General features: G+C 40.5%; 1 protein-coding gene across 1 annotated transcript; it reads left to right on the top strand.

Moving 5' to 3' along the window:
- The first annotated feature begins 9,605 nt into the window (after nucleotides 1-9,605).
- opn8a (opsin 8, group member a) lies at nucleotides 9,606-23,310 on the top strand. Its single transcript, XM_069158775.1, has 4 exons — nucleotides 9,606-9,678; nucleotides 15,296-15,589; nucleotides 19,336-19,661; nucleotides 22,918-23,310. The coding sequence occupies exons 1-4, from the start codon at nucleotides 9,606-9,608 to the stop codon at nucleotides 23,308-23,310; spliced, it is 1,086 nt and encodes a 361-aa protein (XP_069014876.1).
- Nucleotides 23,311-24,959: the final 1,649 nt, after the last annotated feature.

The raw sequence follows: 24,959 nt of genomic DNA, 5'->3' as shown, positions 1-24,959 counted from the left end.
ATAATTAGATAAATGCTAACAATTATCGCGTCCATAAAGGCCGGAGAGGAATCTGGACATCGTATTGCAACGCCAACTGAGTCATAGGCTTTGGTGGAACACTTGAAAATTGGTCTAGTTTGATTCTGCAGAGAGCACACTGTGTCCATCCGGCCAAGAAAAAAAAAAAATCACCCGTGACATCATAGGTGTTACCTCAAAGCACCAAATTTATTCTGAGGCTATTTACAATTTCCACCCTGTCAGGTCATTTTAATTTCTCTTATTTATGCATCAACCATGGAAGTATGGAAGACATTATACAAGTCCTCCTCCTGCAGCTTGGATATTAAACCAACACACCTTTTAAAAAATATTTCTTACTGCGTGACCACTGATCTTTTACAAATTGTAAAAACATCCCTTCTCTCAGGTGTCTTCCCACAGGTCCTAAAAACTGCAGTTATTAAACCACTCCAAAAAAAGAGGCTAATTTAGACTCCCCAACAATGAAAAATTATAGGCCAACATCAAACCTCCCATTTTTAAGTAAAATAATTGAAAAAGCATTTTTTTCAACAGCTGAACAACTTCTTGGCTAAACAACTGTTTTGATGTCTTCCAGTCAGGGTTTCGACAGCACCACAGTACTGAAACTGCTCTTGTTAAGGCTTTCAACGACATTCACTTAAACACAGACAGTGGTAGAATTTCAGTCTTAGTATTACTGGATCTCAGTGCTGCATTCGACACTGTTGAACATGATATATATACTAGACAGACTAGAAAACTGGGTGGGACTCGCCGGCACAGCACTAAACTGGTTTGAATCCTACTTGAAGGACCGAGAACACTTTGTGTCTGCAGATAATTACACATCAGAGCGGACTAAAATTACATGTGGTGATCCCCAAGGTTCAATTCTGGGGCCTCTTCTGTTCAACATCTACATGCTTCCACTAGCTCCAATTATGGAAAACAACAAAGTGTGTTATCATAATTATGCAGACGACACAAATCTACATAACTATATCGCCAGGGGACTATAATCCCATATAAGGGTTGGGTAAAGTGTGTTCAAAGGTCTCTGTAAAAAGTCAATCGGACAGTTGTAGCTGATTCAGAACGCTGCAGCTCGAGTCCTCACTGAGACCAAGAAACTGGATCACATCACTCCAGTTCTGAAGTCTTTACACTCACTTCCTGTCCAACAAAGAATTGACTTTAAAATCCTGCTGCTGGTTTATAAAGCACTGAATGGTTTAGGGCCAAAATACATTTGTGATCTGCTGCGACCTCATGAACCCTCCCGACCTCTCAGGTCGTCTGGGACGGGTCTCCTTTTTGTTCCCAGAGTCAGAACTAAACATGGAGAAGCAGCGTTTAGTTTTTCTGCTCCACATATCTGGAACAAACTCCCAGAAAGCTGCAGGTCTGCTGAGACTCTCAGCTGCTTCAAATCAAGATTGAATACTTTTCTGTTCGCTGCTGCCTTTCATTGAACCAGATTCAAGGATGTTGATCAATTTCCTGTATTTCTGCATTTTACTACTGTATTTTATTTCTTAGACTGCTCTGCAACTTTTATTCTATTTTTAGCTTGTTTAATGTTTCAATCACTGTTTTTAATGTTTCACTGTTTGTGCACATACACATGAAGATTTGTTTCCAATAATTATCAATTATTTCATTGATTGAATAACAAAGCAGATGAGTAGCACAGATATTTTATAATATATGACCAGTTAGCCTAAACTGAACAACAGACTGAGGAGAAGAACATTGCAATGCACTGGGGATGTAATACTCTCCATGTATTCCATCAAGTTGTACAACTGCACATCCATTGGATGATTCATTACTTCGATCCAGAGTGGAGATTCGTCCTGACTTTTTTCATTTGTTTATAGATCATCTGGTCTTTGGAACTTGGTTCTTTTTATCAATCATTATTTCACAATAACGATACTGTACCTACATTAGAGAGAAGGTTTGCGTGGTAATGATCACGCCATGTGTCATTATGCACTCCCTTTTTCACGCCACTCATTCATCCGTTATTCTGACAGCAAATGTGTGTAAAGCAAAACTGACTGCGCCTTAACCTGCCTCACATATATATTTGGGATAAAAGGTCGTATCGTTTTTATTTCTTCTTTCCTCAACACGAGAACCTTTACTACCTATAAATCTTCAAACAACAGAAAAAAAACCAATGCGCACCAATGTTTAACTGCAGTACATTTTCGTTACATGTATCATTGTCTTTTTAAGGAAAAGGATAAATTAGTCAAGTGTAAGTAAATGTTCCGTTTGGATGGCAGAGCATTCATCAAAGCAAACGGCCTCTCTCAGGTCCCCCAGGTTTTTGGTTTTGGTTGCCATGCCTACAGCAGTGACTAGAAGGCTCTGGGTATTTAAGCTGATGCCCACAGTTCATCTACTCGAAGGATTATAATTGTAATTACATTAGAGAGTGTTTTCGTCCTGGTTCGGGTGATCAAACCGAAGTGATAGCGGCCGTTCATCTTACAGCCACAATAGCGTTAACATTTCACCAAGGCCAGTCATACAGCAGTGCCTCAGTGAAAAGGTTTAACTAAAGGAAGCCTACAGTATAGTATTAAACAGTCCTCTCCACCCTGAAACGAAACGAAAGGAAGGACGTCCTATATTGTTCCTGGATTGACAGCCCACCCCACCGGGCTTCGTAACAACTGTGTAAGCACCATTATTGAGTGAGTGACTCACTGAGCCAAAAAGCACAGACACGCCGCGGTCAGATTATTTTGACAGCATTGAACAGTGAGAGCAGAGAATCAATATTTATCTATTTCATTGAACAGTTTCAGGTGGGCCTCTACAGCTACTGTTGGTGGAAAGATGTCAGAATCACGGGGTACCATGCGAACATGGGGAAACATGCAAAGACAACTACGTGGAACTCCTTTAAAACATAAATATAGGCGAGGTGCGGTGCGGTGCAAACCATGCAGGTAACGCTGGCGTACAAGCCTTCCACCGCTGAGCACACTCATTAGAGCGAATTTCGAATAGTAGTTTTGCTTGAAATGCCCGTCGCTACCACAGAGTTCCCGGCTTTGACTACCAGCCGTCCGACCCTTTGCTGTATGTCGTTGCTCTGCTCTCTTTCCCCACATTTCCTGTCTGTCAACTACGAAAGGCAAAATGTCAAAGTGGTATACTGTGACGACTTTACAGGTAATTGTTTTCTTGTAAAGTTTCAAATTTGCAGATGATGTTGATGACACGACACAAACACAAAGGTTGACTAAAGCTACGCTAAAATGTATATATTATAAAAGTATTACAAATGTCATAATCTGTCAAAAAAAAAAAAAACGTGCAATTTGAATTCATTGACAAAGCTTCCATCTTTTGATGATTGATTTCTTCCTGTACTTAGCTTTTTTTTTTCAATTAATTGACTCGACTTTTATTTATCTATTGATTTCTTCCATGGATTTTAACAGGCGTTACAGTATTTGTCTTCCTCATTTCTTTTTGAAGGGATTACCTCTCCCTTGTGACATGGCGGTATCAGGCATTTCATTTTTTTAAAAAGTCCTGACTATTTCAAAGTATCTGACAGACTTCTAACTCATGCAAAACATTGTTTTCCTGTGGCAGATCATAGAAAACTGGGGCTTTCATTTCATTTTAATCGTGTACTTTCTTTCTACACAACTCTTGTGCAAAATCCTCAACTCTGAAACTTAAAACATAGAAACAGTCTGCTAGTAGAGTTCCTAAAAAAAAAACCCGCTACTTTCATAATACGTAATTGACATGCCATGTTTATTAAGAAGAAAAAGCCGTTGTGGAGGAAGAAAAAGGCTCTCCTGGGATTTTGACATTTGAAATCTCTTTGATGTCCAGCCTCTTTTCTTACTGTCAGAGGGACTAAGAATGGATCTCTCTATTCGTTACTTAACCCAGTCATACTATTCTAATCCCCTGTAAACCTGGAGATAACAATACAAACATCAATCTGCTTCAAAAAATCTCTGGTAAGCTTTTGAGACATTCAGGGTCTATTTGACTCAGCATGTAATCTTATAAACCCCAGTGTGTAATCTTATTAGCCAGGATCGGATATCCCAATGAAGCACTTATATTGATATGAAAAAATATGCATATTCTAATACTTCTAAACTTCTTCAATCCCTCTGATACCATTCAACGCAATCATTATCTTTTGTTGTACCTCAATTTAAATCAAGTACTGGTGCTGACAGTAGGGCCCTCAAAATCCAAGAAGCTCTCTATGAGGATGTAGTTTATGACATGTGAGCTCATGAATGATGGGTTATAGAAATCAATCGTCAATCAATCTTCCTTTTGTCTCCAGAGTTAGACTAAAAATGACATTTTCATTGATCAGGCTACTATGGTAGGAGCTTCTGAAGACTGGTTTACTATCACTAAAACGTTACTGTTGCCATAATGAAGCCTCAAATAATGTCATCATTATCGCCATCATTTGTGGAGAACTTAGCGGTTCTGCGAGCTCATTCTTCGGCATCCAGTGCTTCGAGCTAGCTGCGAGTATCAGCGTGCTAACCAGCTCCCAATAACGATTCTAACATGGTCAAATTTAGTAGAAATGATTCAATAATTGAATATGAATGCTCATTCGGTAACCATTTTAGTTGAGTGTGTTCGCATGCAAAAAAAAAATGTGTTAAGTAGCACTAAACCCAAAGTACTGACGAGGCTGCTGGGAGTCTAAGTAGTTTTGCAGGTTCTTGTTCATTAACTAAGGACACTGGCGGCGTCACAGGTAATATTCATGGGATCATCAAGTAATTGGAGTCCTACTTGTGTAGGAACTGTGAATGTCGGTACAAAAAAAAAATTTTTTTTAAATGTAGCGCTATTCCTTCAAGTAGATGCCAAGATATTTCACAGGATGAGCAAAAATGTTCAACTGATGACGACATTACAGAAAAAACAAGGGGGTCACCAAAGTTAATGTGAGGCCTCATCCACTGGGGGCTACGAATGTGCGTACTCTATGTCCTTCTTACATAATGATAGGTTGTGATGGTCTTTACGCAGTATGAGGCAGGATGCAGCCCACGCAGCTTGTTTTCTCTCCGTGTCTGTCTGGCTTTTTTTTTTATTACTTCATCTTTTGTTTTACTGTGCTGTTTTTCCCACCTGTTCTCTGCATTCTGCTCTTTACACGTCACTTCGGTTCACAAATGGTATGCTGCAGCACTTTGCAATGTTTCGTGTGGGGAAAAATGAAGTCAGTTATTGTGCACACTATACTGCATCCGATGGTGTATGTGGTACAACACTAAAAGTGCTTTAATAGTACAATGACACAAGAGCGTTACTTCAGTGAACACACGTCGATGAACTTTCTGTACTTTCATTGCTCATTATTAATAACTGAATGTCAAAACATGAATATGTATGCCACTGTTGCGCCCGACCGCCGTGTCTGAGCTGCTAAAACTGACTTTGACTAGACTGGTGGGGGGAGATTGGGTTTGTTAAGTTTTAAGGTACTTACCACGACAGAATCGACCAAATATGCAAAGAAATACACTCGCTGTATTTCAAATGACCGATCCCCGAACACCCGTTTACTTATGACTCAATCTGTGTTCGTTTATAAACAGAGATGTCGGAACTTTGTAAAATGGAAAAAAATAACTCAAACAGAACAAGAAAACGCACGTGTCAAAACGCACTAAAATACAACTTTAAACTTAACAAAATGTCTTTGACACAATGTCTAGTTCACAAAAATTGCACAACAACCGTAATAGATGCTATGCTATCAGAAAAGAGTGTTTTTTTTTTTTTTTTTTTGCTACGTGGGGCCCACACACACGCGGCACATACGCGGCACACACGCGTCACACACGCGGCCCACACGCGGCACACACGCGGCCCACACGCGGCCAATCTGTAACCCGCACACTAATCAGAAAAGAAAAGAAGAAATCATCTCCTCACGCAAGCAGAGACACGTGAAGTTCTACTCACAGTTCGGCCTCCGTCCAGAAGACATCCTCCATTGAGGTCAGAAAAACACACCAAGTTCACCCTGTAGTTCAGAATCCGTCCTGACGAGTCCTTGGCGGCATTGGGAAAAAAAAAAAAAAAAAAAAAAACCCTCACAAAATCCAAATCCAAAGTTCAGCATCGGTAGTGAAGCTGTCCTCCGGCAGCTTCAGAAAAAAAAAAAAAAAAAAAACAAGGAATGTGCAATTTGTGAATTTGGCGTCCATCTAGAAAAAAAATAAATCAATAAAATCCTATCGGCAGTCAGAGAGTTTCTCGGCTGTAGCCGAAGTCTCAGTTAGAAAGTCCACAAAGTCCTTTCCGGTCAGCAACACGGTTGTCTGACCTGAAGTTCTCTTCACCGCACAGACAGACGTGCACGAACAATTCACGCTCGCCGACTGAGACCAAGTAAAACGCGCGTTACGCTCTATTTTCCTCTCGCTTGCTAACGAGCTCCCTCCTGCTTTCTCCCGCTATTACTTCCGCTTCTCAGCCGACTCCAACAGGTGAGCTACCTGGACCCTTACTGACCAATCAACGCACAGAACCAACACTAAAGGAGCATTCCGTGTACTCTCGTATTCATTCAACTATTATTTTTCTTAATAACTGCACTTTATTAAGTGAACCTTTTTTTTTTTTTTTTCTATTTTTTTATGGAACAAAAACATTGTGTTTTGTATCTTATGTTTACTTCTATCTTCATTAGGAACTAAATTAATTGAATTCCTCCATTCCACCACCGTATTAGCTGGACCCCAGTTACATAGAAAAGGTCAGTTAAAACCTATAGCAAAAATGATAACTATCAATCCATCCTTTTTTTTTTGCTGCAAGTTAGCCCAGACATCCTCTCCTCACCCAATGTTTTTTTTTTTTTTCCAAGGCCAGGTGAGATATATAATCCCTTCTAGATCACCTTACCCTATCAGTAAGGCTGAGCCCATCCATCCCGCTGGGGAAGCTCATTTCAGCCATTTGTATGTGCGATCTCATTCTTCTGGTCACTATAAGGCTCGTGACCACAGGTGAGGGTCGAACCGTAGGTTGGTTGGTCAATCATTTAGCCTTGCATTTCACCTCAGCTCTCTCTTCACCAAAGCGGTCCCGTACGATGTCCACTTTACAGCTGCTGCCCCACTGATCCCTCTTTAAACTTCCCGCTCCATCCTATTCTCACACCCGAACAAGTCCCCGAGATATTTAAACACCTTCACCTGGGGCAGCAACTCCGTCCAAACCGAAGGGTGCAATTTACGACAGAGAACCATGAACTTTGACTTGGAGGTTCTGATCCTCTTCCCACTGCTTCAAAACCGCCATTTTTAAACCAAAACTTAGTGCATTAGAACACTAATTATCGACACTTTCATCGAAGTGTCCCTGGAAAAGTTCTGCTTTAGCCTACAACTCGCGGTATTTGTTACTCACCGGTATTGTTCAGCAGTTTGTTTGTGTTTTTTCCATTCGCAGATTTTATTCCTACATGCAACATTTGTTTTGTCAAAGTTGACATTGTCCATTTTCTTCCTTGGTACGTGTTTTCTTGAAGCTACAATGTGCTGATGATGATAAAAGTGATGCATGAGGTGTGTGCTTTTTGTCCATTTAACATATTACAGTTTCATTCCATAACTATGTGTTTACTTATTGTACATACTTTGATGTGTACAAGTTACAAAGCGCTTCATTTTTTCACTGTAAACTCACTCCATTCGTTCGACTTTTTTCACACTGTGATTGCTTTAACACTTTCATGAAAACACTAAAATTAATAATGAATCAAATACTCACTGACCATCTACAGAAATTGACACTTGGACACTTGGTATGCCGCTTCCAAGAAGAACTGCAGCATATGACAGGATAGGACAACAAGATACAGTACATAACCGGACATGGTCACACCAGTTACAACCCTCAACCGTGGACAGCATCTTTAGATTTTTTTTTTTAGATTTTATACACTTTATTAATCCCCGAGGGGGAATTTCTTCACTACAGCAGGGGGGGCTCTCAGGGGGGAGATGCTGCAGCAGGCTGCCACTAGCGCGGCGCCAGGTAACCTGACCTGAGGTGCATGTTTTTGGATGATGGGAGGAAGCCGGAGAACCCGGAGAGAACCCACGCAAGCACAGGGAGAACATGCAAACTCCGCACAGAAAGGCCCAGGACCGGATTCGAACCCCGAACCTTTTTTTGCTGTGAGGTGACAGTGCTAACCACTGCATACCTCACCGTATGTGAACTCTGATGTTTTTGCTGCTCTTTTCACACATAAAGGAGTGCAAAGATCAGGGGGATAAATGTGGAGAAGGTGGGAGGAAAAGGCTTCCCGCAGGCTATAATAGTGAGGGTCAGTGGTTCAGTTAACCTCGGGCTGCGAAAGATTTAAAAAATGTCCTCAAAAAATAAAGGGAATTACATAAAGACGTTAATCGTGCCCATTTTAGCAGCCCCACCGGTGAATTCATACAAAACTACAGCACGCAACGCACACAACAACTAAGTATGCAGTCCAACAACCTCAACTACCATAAAGAGCTGTTGTATTGTACAATGTAATAAAGCTTGACACCTCATGCACCCTTATGTACAGCATGAGAATAATGACACACACACAACTGATGTTCCCAGACAGACCGTGGACTGTTTGCATGAAAAATCCACCGGACAATACAAATTAATCCCATTCTATTTGACCTTCAATTCAATCTTTAGTTGAAAAGATAATAGACAATAAAGCTCCTTTCGATTAACATAAGAGATAAAAAAAAATAAAAAAAAAACATCTCGTCATTTTGTTTGCCGGCTTCATCACAGTGATGAGTAAAATTTTCCACATGCTGCCGGCACTGACATCATATTATGTAATTATCTCCAGCTGTTATAAATCTAACCTGTTTGTAAATGTAGTGTGTTTTTTGAGGGACGAGTAGACTGTGTCATGAAGTGTTCGTTAGTAATTATAATCTGCAGGCAGCGTGTGTGTGTGTGTGTGTGTGTGTGTGTGTGTGTGTGTGTGTGTGTGTGTGTGTGTGTGTGTGTGTGTGGTTTCTTCGTCTATCTTTGTGAGGACCAGTTTGAGTTGTAAACCTTGGTCATGAGGGTATTTTGCAGTCACTTTCTGACACACCTTCAAAGGTCTGTTTGAGGGTTGACATTTAGATTAGGATTAGGTTCAGGTCCGGTTTGAGGTAAAGGTTGCGGTCTAGTTGAAGTGATGATTAAGGTTCGGGCGAGGGAACGCATTATGTTAATGAATGCCCTCAGAAAGATAGCCATACAGACGTGTGTGCTTGTTGTGTGCATGTGTTCAGAGTTGTGTATGTGTCAGGATAGAGCGAGGACCTGTCGATCACTTGTGCGACTGTGTACAGTGCAGTAAATTTCCCATGTGGGGCGTTTTCATGCTTGTATGTGTCAGATGCTGCATCACACCGAGGGAACATGAGGGCTGACGAAAACAACTCAAAATATGCTTAGTTTTTGTAAACATTCGAAACACTTGATAATCTGTTGAAGGTGTTTTTTCCAACTGGAAGTACATTTTGTTTGTTGTTTCCACTGACTGAACAAACATGGGGGATAAATACATATCCAAACTGTCTCCTGCTGTTGATTTTTGGGCAGGGATTTACCTGGTGATAATTGGTAAGTACATGTACACTGCTTCTTTTTTCTAATTTTACAATGTGTTGAGCGTAATGGGAATAAAACATGTCTTCTACATTAATATATTGAGCTTGCATTGATTTATTTTACGAAGTCATGGGTCAGAAGCAACTGTTTGAATTTTTATTTATTTTGCATGCTGCTCACATAACTTTAAAACTAAGTGGAAGTGGATTTAGAATTAAGGAACTCTAAACACACAATGTGTGTCTTTCACATTCACTCATTGTGTTCCTTTTTGTTACTTTGTGCTTTGTTACTCTGACATTTCATTGACTTTCTCTGTTGCAATCAATTCACAAGCATTACAGCCTCATCTTCAGTGCAGGGCTCTGCGCTAAACTTTTTCCCAGCCTTTGTCTTGCCTTCGGGTTGAGCTGTGGGGATGTTGTTTTACTTTTGGTAAAAGTCTGTTTTGGTTGCAAAGCCGAGAATACAACTAATCTTCTGTCGTGTCAAGTTTATTATTTTTTTACCTAACCAACTACATTCAACGGTGACATTGTTGTCAATGATTGTGTTTTCCTACAGGTTACCATCACCCATTATTAATGGTAACTAATGGCAACAGGTATCACAATGGAAGCACATTTTATTGTTCCTTAAGCTGCTACAAATGATCATCACACACTGACTGATGTTCACTGTTTTGGAAATCATACACTAATAATAATATTCTTGCCAATGACACAGACAGCTTATTTAATATCCAATGTACTGTATCGCATATTATTCCTGTGTATTTGGGGTCTTATTGTATTGTAGCATTTCATTACCTCGCCCTCAAATACAGAAACAGAATCCCTAAATTAAGTATTTTACACAATCAAAAGATTTGTCTTGGTGCGTGCCCACCGTACAGCATTACATGTAGCCAAGCAGTAACTTCCAGGGCTGAAAAATAAAGTCAACGCTCAAGTACCTCAAGTAAACTGACTGCGGCACAGGCCTGTCAATCAAACAGACATGCTCCAAAAACACGGCTTTTTGAAGCTTATTTTTTAACTAATGACGGGATTAGTTTCAGATGGACAGCAGGAAAACTAATAAGAAGGAGCGACTTTAGCTGAGAAAACGGAAATAACTCGTGGAGAAATTATATTGACCAAGAATTTTATGAGACTAGTTAAATTGGAGTCTATGGAGCCAGAGGCTTTTCGGAGCCAACCTCCAGCGGCACCCGGTGGTATTGCAGCTTAAGAGACTTCTGCATCGGCCTCATTTTTCAGACCTGAAAGCTACGTTCCACTTTTATATACAGTCTATGGTCTCAGCAATAACCCTTATTTGATCTGCCTCAGCTCCACCCCCCCACACACACACCACCTTTTCTCAAATTTTTGTGTTAGCCAGGTGTTAGGTGGAGTCAGGCACGGTCAAGGTGGCCACAACCACAGCCACCTGGAACTGAACTTCAAAACCGCCCTGCAGGAACACAATAAGACATTAATCCAAAGAAAGGATAACAAGATGAATACAATAAACGGAGAAAAGCTGTAAGAGAGTTAATTTAAAAGAGACCATGTGCAGTGTTCAAGATGGGAAAGCATACTTGTGAACAAAGTAAATACATTATCACAATCTATTATTTACAGTATCATCCAAAATTGTATGAACACTGTGCATTTTTGGACAGAGGAATTACGGTACATGAGAGTGAGGCTGCAGTAAAAGCTCGATGAGGTTTTGTTGACAGTGCATGGTTTCCACTGCGGTTAATAGAGCCACAGCTCTGGGGAAAAGCTGCTGCCTTGTCTTGTTGTATCGACCTCAACAGTCTTCTAACAGATGCGAGCGGCTGGAGGAGGTGATGTCCAGGATGACAGGGGTCGTGCCAACTTTGTGACCCTTCTGTTGTAAATGGTCATCATCTCTTCTTCCAGTCTTCAAAGGGTCAGTTTGCCCACATTCCAACTAAAAAGACTATTTCTCACCAACCTCTGTCTATCCACTCAGACAGGTTGGGATTTTTTTTTTTTCCAGATTTTGATCTGCAGATGGATGGCATTTCATTTGTAATGCTCACCACGTTTACATAGGGCATTTGAATTTCATTGTCTCTTATCAGAAAAGTGAGTCCCACCCTTGGCGACCGTAAAATGAATGCTAATGTAGATTCCTGTCTGCTGGATTCACGGGCTTGCTGGCAGCCTCTGTCTGTTCTGCAGCCTTGGTGCTTAGTGCTCGACTGAGGTGGACGCAGACTGAAAATCCAATTAAAACAATCTATTAGGTACTTGGTAGCAGACGTTGTTGTTATTAATAAAGTATGGAACATTCAGGCTTTTGTTGGCGGGCCAGTGTGAGAAAAATTATCTACAACCCCTCACAAGTGCAGTGAGGATAATCTGATTACAGGCCCATTCAGCATGTGGTCTGAACACACAACTAGACTAGTTCAAAGAACTATTTAATAGAAGAGTCTTAAGTCGAGCTTTTAAAACATGAAAATGTACCATACCATCCACATTCCATAATACCTTTTAATAATGCACTTATAAACTGTGTTTGCACGTGTGGTTCAACTACATGTACAACAGTACAGCATGTCTTCCCCACATCATCGGGGTAAAGGAAGTTTCACTTTTGCCTCAAACTATGAGATAATTGATCCTGACACTGAAGCATGTGACCAGTTCGTACACAACGATTATTGTATCGAGATAATTCATCATATGATTCTCACAGTCTCCAGTGACACAACAGTGGATGTTTCAATAGTCTTCAAGGGAAGACAAGTGTGATAGAAATGCAGCACAGCATCGCAATCTAAAACAAAAATCTCAAAAATGAATCACCTTATAATTATATATATCCCCATAAATGAAGAGGCACTAATTTCAATCAATCTCTCTGTTTCATCTCACATGCCACAGCCAGCAGAAGCACTTTGCTTTAGTTTGCCAGCTTGTCAGACTGAAGTGGGACCTCATAAACCACAGAGAAGAATTGCTGTTGGATGATTTATTAAGTTAAATTTGTTTTTACAAAGCGCTGCACGCATCAGGGCAAAAAACATGATGCGTCCCCGAATACAAGTTAACTGCCGTTCTCAAGCAGGAAGCAGAAAAAACATCCAATACATTTCATTAACTTTCTGTGTTCGTTCAAAATGTATAACACTTCAAGTGAAAGCTGGGAAGAATGATATAATGACAAAAGATGGTAAAGCCTCAGAGTCCAAATGCAAAACCTAATAAGAAAAACATTAACTTCAGAGCAGAGGAGGGATGTCTCCTGTGCATGTTCAAATGAGTAGCAGGAATTCACTTTTTGAAAATCCTCATTACTTTTTCTCACTCATCCAAACAGAATCAGCTAAATTTCAGTATGCATGCTTTTGTAAATACTGCTGTACTGCACAGTTCATCCTCAAGGACTCCAGTAACTGACTGTTATTGCATTTATAGCCAACTTAAATGTATCGCATGTCTGTATGGGTGTATGCTCAGTACTGTATGAGTCTTTATTTCCTTCTGTATAACTGCTGTTTCTGAGAGTTTCTTTCATATCAAGTATAGACAAAAAAATTAAATAAGTTAAAGTTCTTTGTATTTCATATAGGTATATTCATAGGTATATTTCACTGTAAATGTCAAACATATGCTAACAGAAAAAAATTGCTTTGATTTTCTTTTTGTATTCTGATGATGACAGGAAGGTTAAGGTCTGACTCCAGACCACTTCTGCCACGGTGGCTTCGGGAGGCAAAAAAAACTCCATCAGCATAACTGAGAGGAAAAAAACATCAGGCTCTTCCACAGATTAAAAGAACTATTTAAAAAAAATTGCAAATGGCGGCATAATGTTGTGTATATGTTGTATCAATAAAATTTCCATACGCTTATGCAAGAGAGAGATATTATGTAAAGAAGGTTGAACCCAGAATACAACAACTAATCTCTGTAATGGAAAAGACATTAATAGTAATTCTGTAATTAATTTTGGTCCAATATTTTTCTATTTTTAGAATATCATTGCACTGTATGCACCATAGTTTGCCGCACTGTGATGAAAAGAAAAAAAATCTCCAAGGTGGAAACTGATACTTATTAACCAAGCAGTCTAATCAGGTATTTTCTCCTTAGCTATATATTATTTAATGACAACATGACTGGATTTGATTTTTGTCCAGTTAGAAGTTTATATGCTCCTATATATTTATCATGACATCAGAGGGAGAGCAGCTAATTCACCTGCAGTAAATGGTAGCACTGGTCCACATACCAGAGAGATACTGTACAATAATGCTAGAACATTTAACAGTAAGCTGAATATCGTTTTTTTTCACAGTTCGACTTTGAGATTACTGCACCTTTGGTCTCACTTATTGAACCAGCTTTTCAAATATGAATGAAAATGCACATGTGGGAAAGATGAAATGTCACAGACTCACAAAGGCCAGAGGACCCAAGAGGGCAGGATGTAAAAGCAAAAGTGAACCTCGAAACAAAAGTTTCAAGATAAAAAAAACAAAAAACAGACATGCAATCCAAAGTCCAGGCTAGGTCAAAAAACAGGCAAGAAACTAAAAGGTTACAAAATGTGGTAAAACAAAGGCACAAAGAATGACGTAATGAGTTGCAGTGAGCGGGCTGTACAAAGGGCGCAATGCACGGTGCAGGCTGACCTATAACCTTCATGAGAAAGTATTCCAAGTTTTGTTACTTGGTCATCATCATTTTTGTCACCACTGGTCCGGGTGTATCTACGAGTTCACTGTTGATCCGAAAGCGCCTCTTCTTTCTTCTCAACAAAACTTTGACACAAAGTTTGATGTGTGCGCTCTGCTTAAGTTTCAGGAACGTGCAGGAATTGCAGATGCGCATGGATCAGCGGTCACAAAAATAGTTGTAACTTATGGGCTGATGTTGATCAAGCAACACAATTTGGAATACTTGCTCACAAAGGTTCTACCGTCCCCCGGCTGCGTGCTGCGTTCGCCTGCAACAGGAGCAGTTTTGGAGGTTTTGATTGCACCTCATATGCCTGTAATGTCTGGTGTGTATGGTGTAAGAACCATCCAATCAGTAAGACTGAATGCGGGGTAAAAACTCCACAGTGACTAAAGTCAGAAGAACAGCAACAATTGTTCATTTCACTGAAGGAGGCTCATGTTGAAATAGGGGCCCAGAGCAAAAGTGTTGTGAAGAATTACATGTCAGAATACATAACACATGAATTTAAGCGTTAAACCAGCAGAAATTCCTGTTGTTCGTCTCGTCTTCGTAGGATATAAATATGTAAGCATTGTGATCAGTAAATTACTAAACTGCATGCTTGGATGAAGGCAGATCGAATATCTGCCTTCGTCCAAGCATGCAGTTTAGTAATTTACTGACTCGGGGCTAAAGGGTCAAAGCAAAGTCTGCATTTGGAAGATTTCTAGTCATCTTAACTATAAAAAACTAACATGAATCACCACAAATCTTTGAATCCTTCATGGTGTCTGCCACGAGACAAAATAGATGGTCTGTTGCTGACACTGCCTCATGCCTCCACCTCCGGGTGAGGGCAAGTGAACCTCTCTAAAGGAATAAATTAATACTGAGTGTATTTTTAAGTTTTATCGGTCCTTTCTCTTTGTGTCCTGCAGCTTTCCTGTCTGTGGTGGGGAACGCAGCGGTCCTGGTCAATGCCGCCCGTCGCCTCGCCCAGCTCAAAGCTCCCGAGCTCCTGACAGTGAACTTGGCTATAACGGACATCGGCATGGCCATCAGCATGTACCCCCTGTCCATCGCTTCAGCTTTTAACCACGCCTGGATCGGAGGCGACGCCTCCTGCCTCTACTACAGCCTGATGGGCATGATTTTTAGCATAACTAGCATCATGACTCTGACTGTGATGGGGATGGTCAGGTACTTGGTAACAGGAAGTCCACCGAAGACAGGTAGTGTAATCTCAGATGAGATTTGAGAGAGATCAGAGCAGTTGAGCTGCATTTAATGAATGCCTCTTGGCATAAGGAAATCAATATTTAGAGCAAGTAGTTTCAGATATTCATCCAACGTACACTTTACCGGAGTATTGATAAGGATTATGTATGATTACACACACAATCCTCCCCTAAACCACAGACAGCCATGTTAGAGCTTCCCACAACCCATATCTACATTTACTGTGACCTCTCATGTTTGCAGTATTCATGAGAGGAGCAAAGGAGGAAGTCAGGTGATGTCATATAAAGAGTGACAAAGCCCACATAGGGAGGTTTTACCCAGGAGAAGGCTGGTAATGTCCCGTTTAAAAATAACTCACGTACGTAAGCTAATTTACCAAATATAATTAACTTGAGTCACGTACATAACAAATGTACCCAAACAATCAGCTTTTCCTAAACTAAACCAAATAGTTTTGGTGTCTAACCAAACTGCAATCATTTCTCGACATTAACTCTGTTTTTATTGTTACTACGACAACAAAAGTTCAGTATGCATGTCCCTGGTACTCTTCAATGGTCAGCTCTGTTGTTTTGGTATGAGAACTTGTTGAATTAAACGAGACACAAGTAATTTCACAATCTGGCCCTCACCCGATTGATCTTCACACCCATGATTAATTGATCAGCAGTAGTTAAGCTCACTGAACAAGCTTTACTTTGGGGGGGATGGTGCGTTCTTTCATCTCTCAGTCCCCAAAGACTTCATTCGTGTCAGGCAGTTGCTGGTAATAGGATCCCAAGCAAGGAGTGTGCACAGTATAGTCTGCTGAATAATAGATGGAACTCTTGCAATAACTGACATCTACACTGGTACTAATTAGTACTAAAGCAATGGTAGATCCTAGACATGTACATCATGGAGAAACACAGATTCATGTGATGAAATCTCTATTTGGTTTGGTTGATTCTTATTTTATTCCCAAACAGATTACATTGTAATATACACTCACCGGCCACTTTATTAGGTACACCTGTTCAACTGCTCATTAACGCAAAAATCTAATCACCAATCACATGGCAGCAACTCAATGCATTTAGGCATGTAGACATGGTCAAGACGACCTGCTGAAGTTCAAACCGAGCATCAGAATGGGGAAGAAAGGTGATTTAAGTGACTTTGAACATGGCATGGTTGTTGGTGCCAGATGGGCTGGTCTGAGTGTTTCAGAAACTGCTGATCTGCTGGGATTTTCATGCACAACCATCTCTAGCTTTACAGAGAACGGGCCGAAAAAGAGAAAATATCCAGTGAGCGGCAGTTCTCTGGGCGAAGATGCCTCGTTCATGCCACAGGTCAGAGGAGAATGGCCAGACTGGTTGGCCCTGGTCTGGTTAGAATTTGGCGTAAACAACATGAAAGCATGGATCCATCCTGCCTCGTATCAACGGTTCAGGCTGGTGGTGGTGGTGTAATGGTGTGGGGATATTTTCTTGGCTCACTTTGGGCCCCCTTAGTACCAATTGAGCATTGTTTAAACACCACAGCTTACCCGAGTGTTGTTGCTGACCATGTCCATCCCTTTAGGACCACAGTGTACCCATCTACCCATCCATAACACACCATGTCACAAAGCTCAAGTCATGTCAAACTGGTTTCTTGAACATGACAATGAAATCACTGGACTCCAACGGCCTCCACATCTCAATCCAATAGAACATTTGGGATGTGGTGGAACGGGAGACTCGCATCATGGATGTGCAGCCGACAAATCTGCAGCAACTGCGTGATGCTATCATGTGAATATGGACCAAAATCTCTGAGGAATGTTTCCAGCACCTTGTTAAATCTATGCCACAAAGAATTAAAGCAGTTCTGAAGGCAAAAGGGGGTCCAACCTAGTACTAGCAAGGTGTACCTAATAAAGTGGCTGGTGAGTGAATGTGATGCTCAGTGAAAAGTAACCCTGAGTTACAAGAAAGGACGGTCTGTTGTTAATTGGTTCAGACACGAATCATCAGATGATAAACAGAGTGGAACATCCAGAGAGGCAGAACGAACACAAAAGTTAAAACTGTCTTTGTGCACAGTTAGATTCTGTTAAGTTGACATTAGTGACAGAAAGAGGCAAGTTCACTGGTATCCCTGAAAACACAACGTTTTCTTTGCGATGGTGATTTGGATGAAATGTGAAAATTTACTGGTTCAATAGCTTATGGCTCAATATGTGATGCTCTAAGCTTGACATTACTTAGTAAATGTCACGATATGTGGTGAGAGTGGACCCAAATGCAGCACGGACAACAGTTGGATTATCGGTAAGAAGATTTATTTCCAGACAAAAGGTTATCCAGTAGGTTCCCTTGGAATAATACAGCACGTCAGGGAAGGTTCGACTGTGTGACAGGCAGGCACGCTGGTAGAAACCGCGGCAGGCGGAAGACAGACAGGAGGGTCAGGACCGGAATTGCAAACTATTGCAAACTTAACTTACGGAACCGCAGCGTAGAACCAGGTGAGGTTATTGTACGGACTGACGCAGGTGGAGTGCAGGACCGGGGTTCATACACTGCCAGGTGGTGATTACTGGAACGAGAGACAGCTGTGCCGACCTGATCAGGTGATAGTGGGAGGTGTCGATCGAAACAAGAACACATGACAGACCACAACAAACAGGGGAGAGAGAGACAGGAACATGAGGCAGAGGAGATGGGGGAGAACAAAGGGACAGACAGGGATCCTGAGCGTAAAAGGTCCTTAATATCTGAATTACTGAACGATTATGAGAAACTTGATCTGTGTTTTTGTGTTGCTGATTTTATTAGCAGAGCAAGGGACAGAAGGCATCGTTGTTTGTTTGCAAAAGTCATCTTGATGTTTGATAACTTTACCGCCGCTGCATCCTCTTTTTTCTACTCCGTAACTACTGTAACAGTTCTTACAAATAATTGAGTGGGTATGGGTATGGGTATGGAACAAGGAGGTCTCCCAAGGATGTGTTGAATACTTGTCCAGGTTTGCACCCAAGAAATACTAGGAGCAATCAAAAACGTTTAGAGGCTGCTCCTGTTGCGCACAGCACTGCACCGTGACGTGCACAGAGCAGGGTAAAGCTACAACCTTCTTTAGTAAGTATTCCATGTTTCGTCGCTTGATCAACAACAACACTTGAGTTATAAACGTGTTTGTGAGCATTGGTACGGGTGCCTTTCTGATTTCACAATGGACTGGAGGCCTGAGCAGCAAGCACACACCAAATTTGATGTCAAACCTTAGGGAATGGAAAGAAGTTGCAGGGAGCCAAATACGGCGAGTGTGGGTGGTGTAGTCCTTTGTATTAATCGCAAACTCACCTCCTAATAGTAGTGGACCACAACACCCTTCAGAGACATTTACTTGTATCTTTGAACAAGAATAAATCAAAAAAATTCACTGGTGACGTACTTTAGGTTCCAAACCCCAACTAGATCTTAACCAAATTTAGTTGCCATAATCACAATCTTTCCTTATGTTAATCATACTGTGGTTGTGACACAAAGAGATTTTGGAAAGCAAACATTTGTACAACACTGGTACACAACATTCAAAAAGTCTGGCATTAAGTATATTCCAGGGTGTTAAAGAATTGTTCAAGTTTGGTATTCTTTGGTATTCCATAAAAGCATTAAATGTAGAACAAAGAAGTAAAGACTCCATATGAATCATATTAGTCCATATACTTGACATACTGAACTCATTTCATAATCTGTGTGTGCAGGTATCAGGTTCCAGAGGCGAACCATCAGCATTGTGATCAGTGGGATCTGGCTGTATGCCGGTCTGTGGGCCTTGCTCCCTCTGCTCGGCTGGGGAAGCTACGGGCCGGAGCCGTTTGGACTTGCCTGCTCAGTAGACTGGACCGGTTATGGCGAGTCCCGAAACCACTCCACTTTCATCACGACTCTGTCCGTACTCTGCACATTCCTTCCCTCTCTGGTCATTCTCTTCACCTATTTCGGGATCGCCTGGAAGCTGCACAGGGCCTACCAATCCATCCAGAGCGATGATTTTCAATACGGCAACATTGAAAAGAAAATCACTCTTGTAAGTCTGAGATAATCACTGCTCTATCGACTCTGTCCTTTCAATTTGGCTGTTTGGATTTATGATTGAATTGATCCTCGCTGGATATATTTTTGTAGCACCTTAGATGATGAATGAGGATAGTGATTGTCATTTACTCGCATTTTTCGTGTTGATAAAACTGCAAAATTATTCTTTTTTAATTACAAATTTGGAGCCATCAACGGATCCTTCAGTGTAATATCCAGCCGGTTTATAAAAATGTATGTAGGACTTGAGACAGGAGATCTCCCCTGTTTTGTGAATTTCTCCCGTCTTTTTCCAGAGCAGCATCATCGTTTCGAAAAGTTGGTGTCTCCTCTGATGAGCAGAAAAACGCAAACTATTGTGGCTAATGTTCTAAAACTGCCTACTTGTGAGTTGACAAACTAAGTCGCTGGCGACACCATCAGCTGGCTTGAGTCAGGCTGAGATCAGAGAGTTCACACTGCAGCAACCTTTCCCTGCTCCAGAGAGACTTAAGACTGCCGTCTCTCAGGGCTTTATGACCTCTTCACCCCAGCTATCCGTGTTCCAACATCATTCTTTTATTTTCTTGCTCAAATTTACATCAGAAAATTGACACCGCTCTCGTCATAGTAAGTTAAGCTCTCCTACAATACTGAGCACTAGGATTTAGCAAACATTGCAGCAAACAGGAACAAAGAGTGCTTTTCTGTGGAACTATTTTCTCATTACATTTTCTGTTTAATACACATTTGCTATGTTATGGGCATTTATTGCAGAAGGTCATGTACAGTATGTGTCAAATAATGGCTATATCATACTAAAACAGTGCAATAATTTAGTTTTCTTCATGTTTGCACTATAACAGATGGCTGTGATACAAACGTTTGGCTACACGAGTAATACTAATAGGATTAAGTCATTTCTGGTTATGGTCTTTGGGATTTTCAAGTCATAAATTCAGAAAATTAGATAATGCATTTATGCCACTAATACCGCAACATTGTAAAGTGGTAACAGAAATGATTTTAAGACTTCACCACTATGTATCACCAACACTGAGCTCCTGAAAACACTCCATTATAAATAGAGAACGAAGGACTCCAGATAAAGAGGAGTACGTCTCATGAGAATAACAGATCCGTCTCTTGGTATCTGAGCATGACTCCGTGTGAGGTTATCTGTGGAGTCTTCCCTCTTGCGAGCCTCCGGTGTGCGCCTCAAACAGGCATTTACATGATATGTCCAAATGCGTGCATTTATTAATGTGCGTGCGCGCGTGTGTGTGCATATCAATGAGGGTCCTGAATTGTGCGCATTCGAGACAGTGAGGTGATGGAGCTACCCTCACACAACATCACATATAAAGCAAACAATGTAACTTTTGCTGATAGACTTAAGATTTACTATTTTATTGAGTTTAAAAACTGAAAAAAGGTGTCCAGGCACGACATACAAAACTAAAGCTGCTTATATATTGTTCTATATTTTTGCAGCAGATTTAATCAATAACTCTGTGGTTAAACTTTGGCCAGGCTGCTGGAAATGTGACTCTGGGAGAAAGTAAGTTGGTACATAGATAAAAAAGAAAAAAAAAAGAAGAAGAAAATGTTTCACTGAGCTGCGGGTTTTGCTTGGCAGAGCACACAGTGTCATCGACTGGTCACCACTCTGGGGTTTTACACATCTGGGTTTCTGTGAGCACAAGGCTTTGTTTGTGTAGCAGCACACGTCCAGCAGAGACGAACGTTGAGTGTGTGTTTGTATGTGTGCTGGTGTGCATGTTTGTACCACTTTGTTGTTCCACGTGAATTTACTATTATATATATTATTAATGTTAAAAAAATGTATAGTCAAATTAATTATGGATCAGTCAGCTAGAAGTAGATTTAAAATATCAGATAATGTGGATTTATCCGTGCTGTCTGACTGGCAAGGAAACCTTTTCACTGACAGAAAAGCCATTTGTCCGTTTTGCTTTCTCCTCCACCCGAAACCATTCAAAGCACTTTGAATCTATTATGAACTTAGCAAGACTATTCTATATCTACTGCCCAGCTCAGTAACAGCGGTTAGAAAGTATTGTATTGTGCACAATGTTTAAGCGGAAAAGTACACTTTTAAGTCTTTTATCTTATTGTCTGTAATGAAATGTATGACTTCTAGTGGTTGTAATAAACTCCTCTGGTGTGTTTTATGTCTAACAGTTGCTATTTTTGATACCAAGAAAACAGTGAATGTCTTACAGTGATCCCCAATCAGGACTACAATACCCCAGCTGGTACTTGTGCACTCACAAGTGATACGTGAAAAGATTTGCTCAGAAATTGACATCAAAATTAAATGCCTTTAGCTATCTAGCTTTTTGGGTTTCTCTCTATAATGTTACTAAGGTTGTGTTGTAGGACTTTATATGTAAAGGGTCCACAATGACTTGTGTTGTGATTTGGCGCTGGCTAAATAAAATTCAATTGATCTGAATTTAATTGAATTGATTAAAATAACGGTCATGAACAAATAAATGGTTAAAATAGCTAATAGTATGGGGAACGGTTGAATTTATTGACAGACAGTGTGGATAAACAACTGAAATTGGTCGCTACTGAAGAAATGGAGAATTAGCTGAAAGTAGTGGATGTTGGTTGAAATGGTATGCTTAAACTAATAGTTATGAATTTAAATTGTTACACGTTTAGCCATTATTGATAAATGGTTTGTTAAAAGGAGTCTTGACGTAGTTAAAATAGTTCAAAGTAATTCATAAAAAGTTAAAAGTAGGATAAACTGATGAAATAATAATGGATAGATGTTTAAAAAACATATAGCTTGAACTAATGATAACTCAGACCAAACTGTATTGATAATTCAATGTGCTAAAAAATATTGTAACATCCATTTTTATATAATTAAGTGTAAAATAAGATCCAGTTCAATATGGACATATTTGAACATAAGAGGTGGTGCTGATGGAGGTGTTTTGATTTCACGCTTTGGATGTTTTGTTGGCATTGGATAAAGCCAGGCTGGCTCTTTCCCAGTGCTAATTAGCTGGGTTTTTATCATACAAACAAATAGGGGATCATTATATTCTCAACAAGGACACAAAGAAGCTATTTATCTATGTTGAACAAGTTAAATTATTTATTAAATCTTTGGGGATTTTTTAAAACTATTTTCCCTCTCTTTTCCTTTTAGGTGTTTTTACTGATCTCAATCGATAGGGTCTTTCTCCTGTTTATCTGACTCATTTGCTCTTCTTTTTTTTTTTCAGATGGCTGTGATGATAACTTCAGGTTTCCTTATTGCCTGGACCCCCTACGTGGCCGTCAGCTTCTGGAGCATGTTTCACTCCCATGAACAGGGCCACATGACTCCATTCATCACCCTATTACCCTGCCTCTTCGCTAAGAGCTCCACCGTATACAACCCTTTCATATATTTAATCTTCCGGCATGCCTCCGGGCACAAGCTACTTTGTCTCAAGAGATGGATGTTTTGTTGTTCTCCTGGGACCAGGTCACCTGTTGAAGGAGCGAAGCTGGAGGGCGACATGGTCGAAAGCTCTGACGGTACTATTTTTGGAGAAGGCACAGAGGAAACCTGTGTGGGTCTAATGGGAGCTCCTGGCAGACAGTCGGAGAATGAGGCGACAACTTTGGGCTGAAACTGTTTGTAAAGAAGTCTATATTTGTATTTCACCTCTCTGTTTAAGATGATATATATAGTTTTACATTTTGGGAAACGTGATTTTTCCTTTTTTTTTTTCACATCAGTTAGTGGACAATAATACCAATTTCATGTCTGTACAGTGAATATGTGCACTTGAGCAAGCAGCTATGTAGCTCAATTTAAACCATCGACTTGAAACAGGGTGAAATAGCTTACTTGTTCTCGCCGAACATTACAATATCCACCTACTAGAAACTGTAATGCTCACAAATTAAAACTATTAGACCTGATTTGTTTATTCTTTACAAATACCAAACCTTAAAAAGATCTTCTTGGTCTTACTCGTTGTTTACTCCAGTTTCCAGTCTTGGTGTAAAGCTAAGCCAGGCTCAGATGACACAATATATTTGTCTGTCATAATGGTAACTTTGTCAGATTAGGCAATCATGTGCCATAAATTCTTGCCCCGTCTTTGTCGGGAGACCGGCAACACTACAAGTATGCCCCGAACCAATCATCATTCGTGTTCGTGCTTGAGTTCCTTTGTCGGGGAGGTGAAGCGCATCAAGAAGTTGTCCATCACGGTGTCGTCCTATTAGTTGACATCAAGGAACACATCGTAGGGTACGTCAAAGTAGTCGGGTAAAACAGGAGAAAAATTCTGACGTGCAAGACTTTTTGTCGGGCTGTCATGTGGTGTCCCAGACGCCGCATCGCTGTTCCTCGACTAAGTCACACTAAAACAGCTTTGTCGTTTCCGATATTTATATTTGGTGCCTGACACTGGTCAGCAATGGCTGAAATCGTGTAGCCTGAGGCCAGCTTAACGGACATGGAAGAGGTGTCAGTTTTCTTATGTAACTCTTGGCAAGAAAAGCAAATGTCAAATTTCTCAAAGTGTACCGGATAAAACAAAACAAAACATGCTCTCTCGCAGTCAAGAGGTCACCGCAAACATCAGAGCGGGACCCAAATGCCACATCTGTGACTGTTGAAATCAGTTCGCTAGAAGCTGACATCTTAAAGAACTACTTGTTCAAACTCATAATAGAATAGCTCAGACACTTCAGACAGTAACCATAAAGCTACAACACTGGTTTGTGTTTTTATCCATCTGTTGTCACTGTGGAAAACCCCACAAAATCCAGACCTTCCGTAACTTTTACACAACACCATTTGTCCGTATGTTTCTATTTTGCTGACATATGGTGCACACACAATGCAGCTCAGATGCAGTGGGACACACAGTAAAAGACTTTTCCATATGCAAAAGTCATACAATGATCAGATTGTGCTCAGTGGAGCTTCAATAAGAAGAACAGCTTGCAGCACTGACAAATTTATGATAGAGAGGACAAAGAGGCCACGAGATTGGGAGGGAGGAATAATGCTGATAATGCCAGCATGGGGTCTATGCAAGAGGAAATCATAAAGGATTATCATTTGGTTATTTTGGTGATTTGCGGAGTGCAAACAACTTGCTGTCATTCTAAAATTGAAAGACGCGGGGAAAATGAACAATTAAATATTGAACTGTCTCGAAAACAAACCTTTTTAAACAATACATGAAAATGTGCTTTTGTTTACTTGTGTGTGTATAATGTAAAATTCTCAATCAAGAGAAAGGAAATACATTTCCTGTTT

The sequence above is a fragment of the Embiotoca jacksoni genome, unplaced genomic scaffold (genome assembly GCF_022577435.1).
Source record: "Embiotoca jacksoni isolate LCO1_2020_lvr unplaced genomic scaffold, fEmbJac1.0.p SCAF_23, whole genome shotgun sequence".
NCBI classification, from domain to species: domain Eukaryota; kingdom Metazoa; phylum Chordata; class Actinopteri; family Embiotocidae; genus Embiotoca; species Embiotoca jacksoni.
This window is presented reverse-complemented; position numbering and strand designations above follow the sequence as displayed.

What these genes read in the sequence shown, in the direction of transcription:
- opn8a (XM_069158775.1), top strand. Translation starts at nt 9,606, where the DNA reads ATGGGGGATAAATACATATCCAAACTGTCTCCTGCTGTTGATTTTTGG. An exon ending in AGGAAGTCCACCGAAGACAG is followed by an intron (nt 15,590 to 19,335) that starts GTAGTGTAATCT and finishes CTGTGTGTGCAG; the next exon opens with GTATCAGGTTCCAGAGGCGA. An exon ending in TTGAAAAGAAAATCACTCTT is followed by an intron (nt 19,662 to 22,917) that starts GTAAGTCTGAGA and finishes TTTTTTTTTCAG; the next exon opens with ATGGCTGTGATGATAACTTC.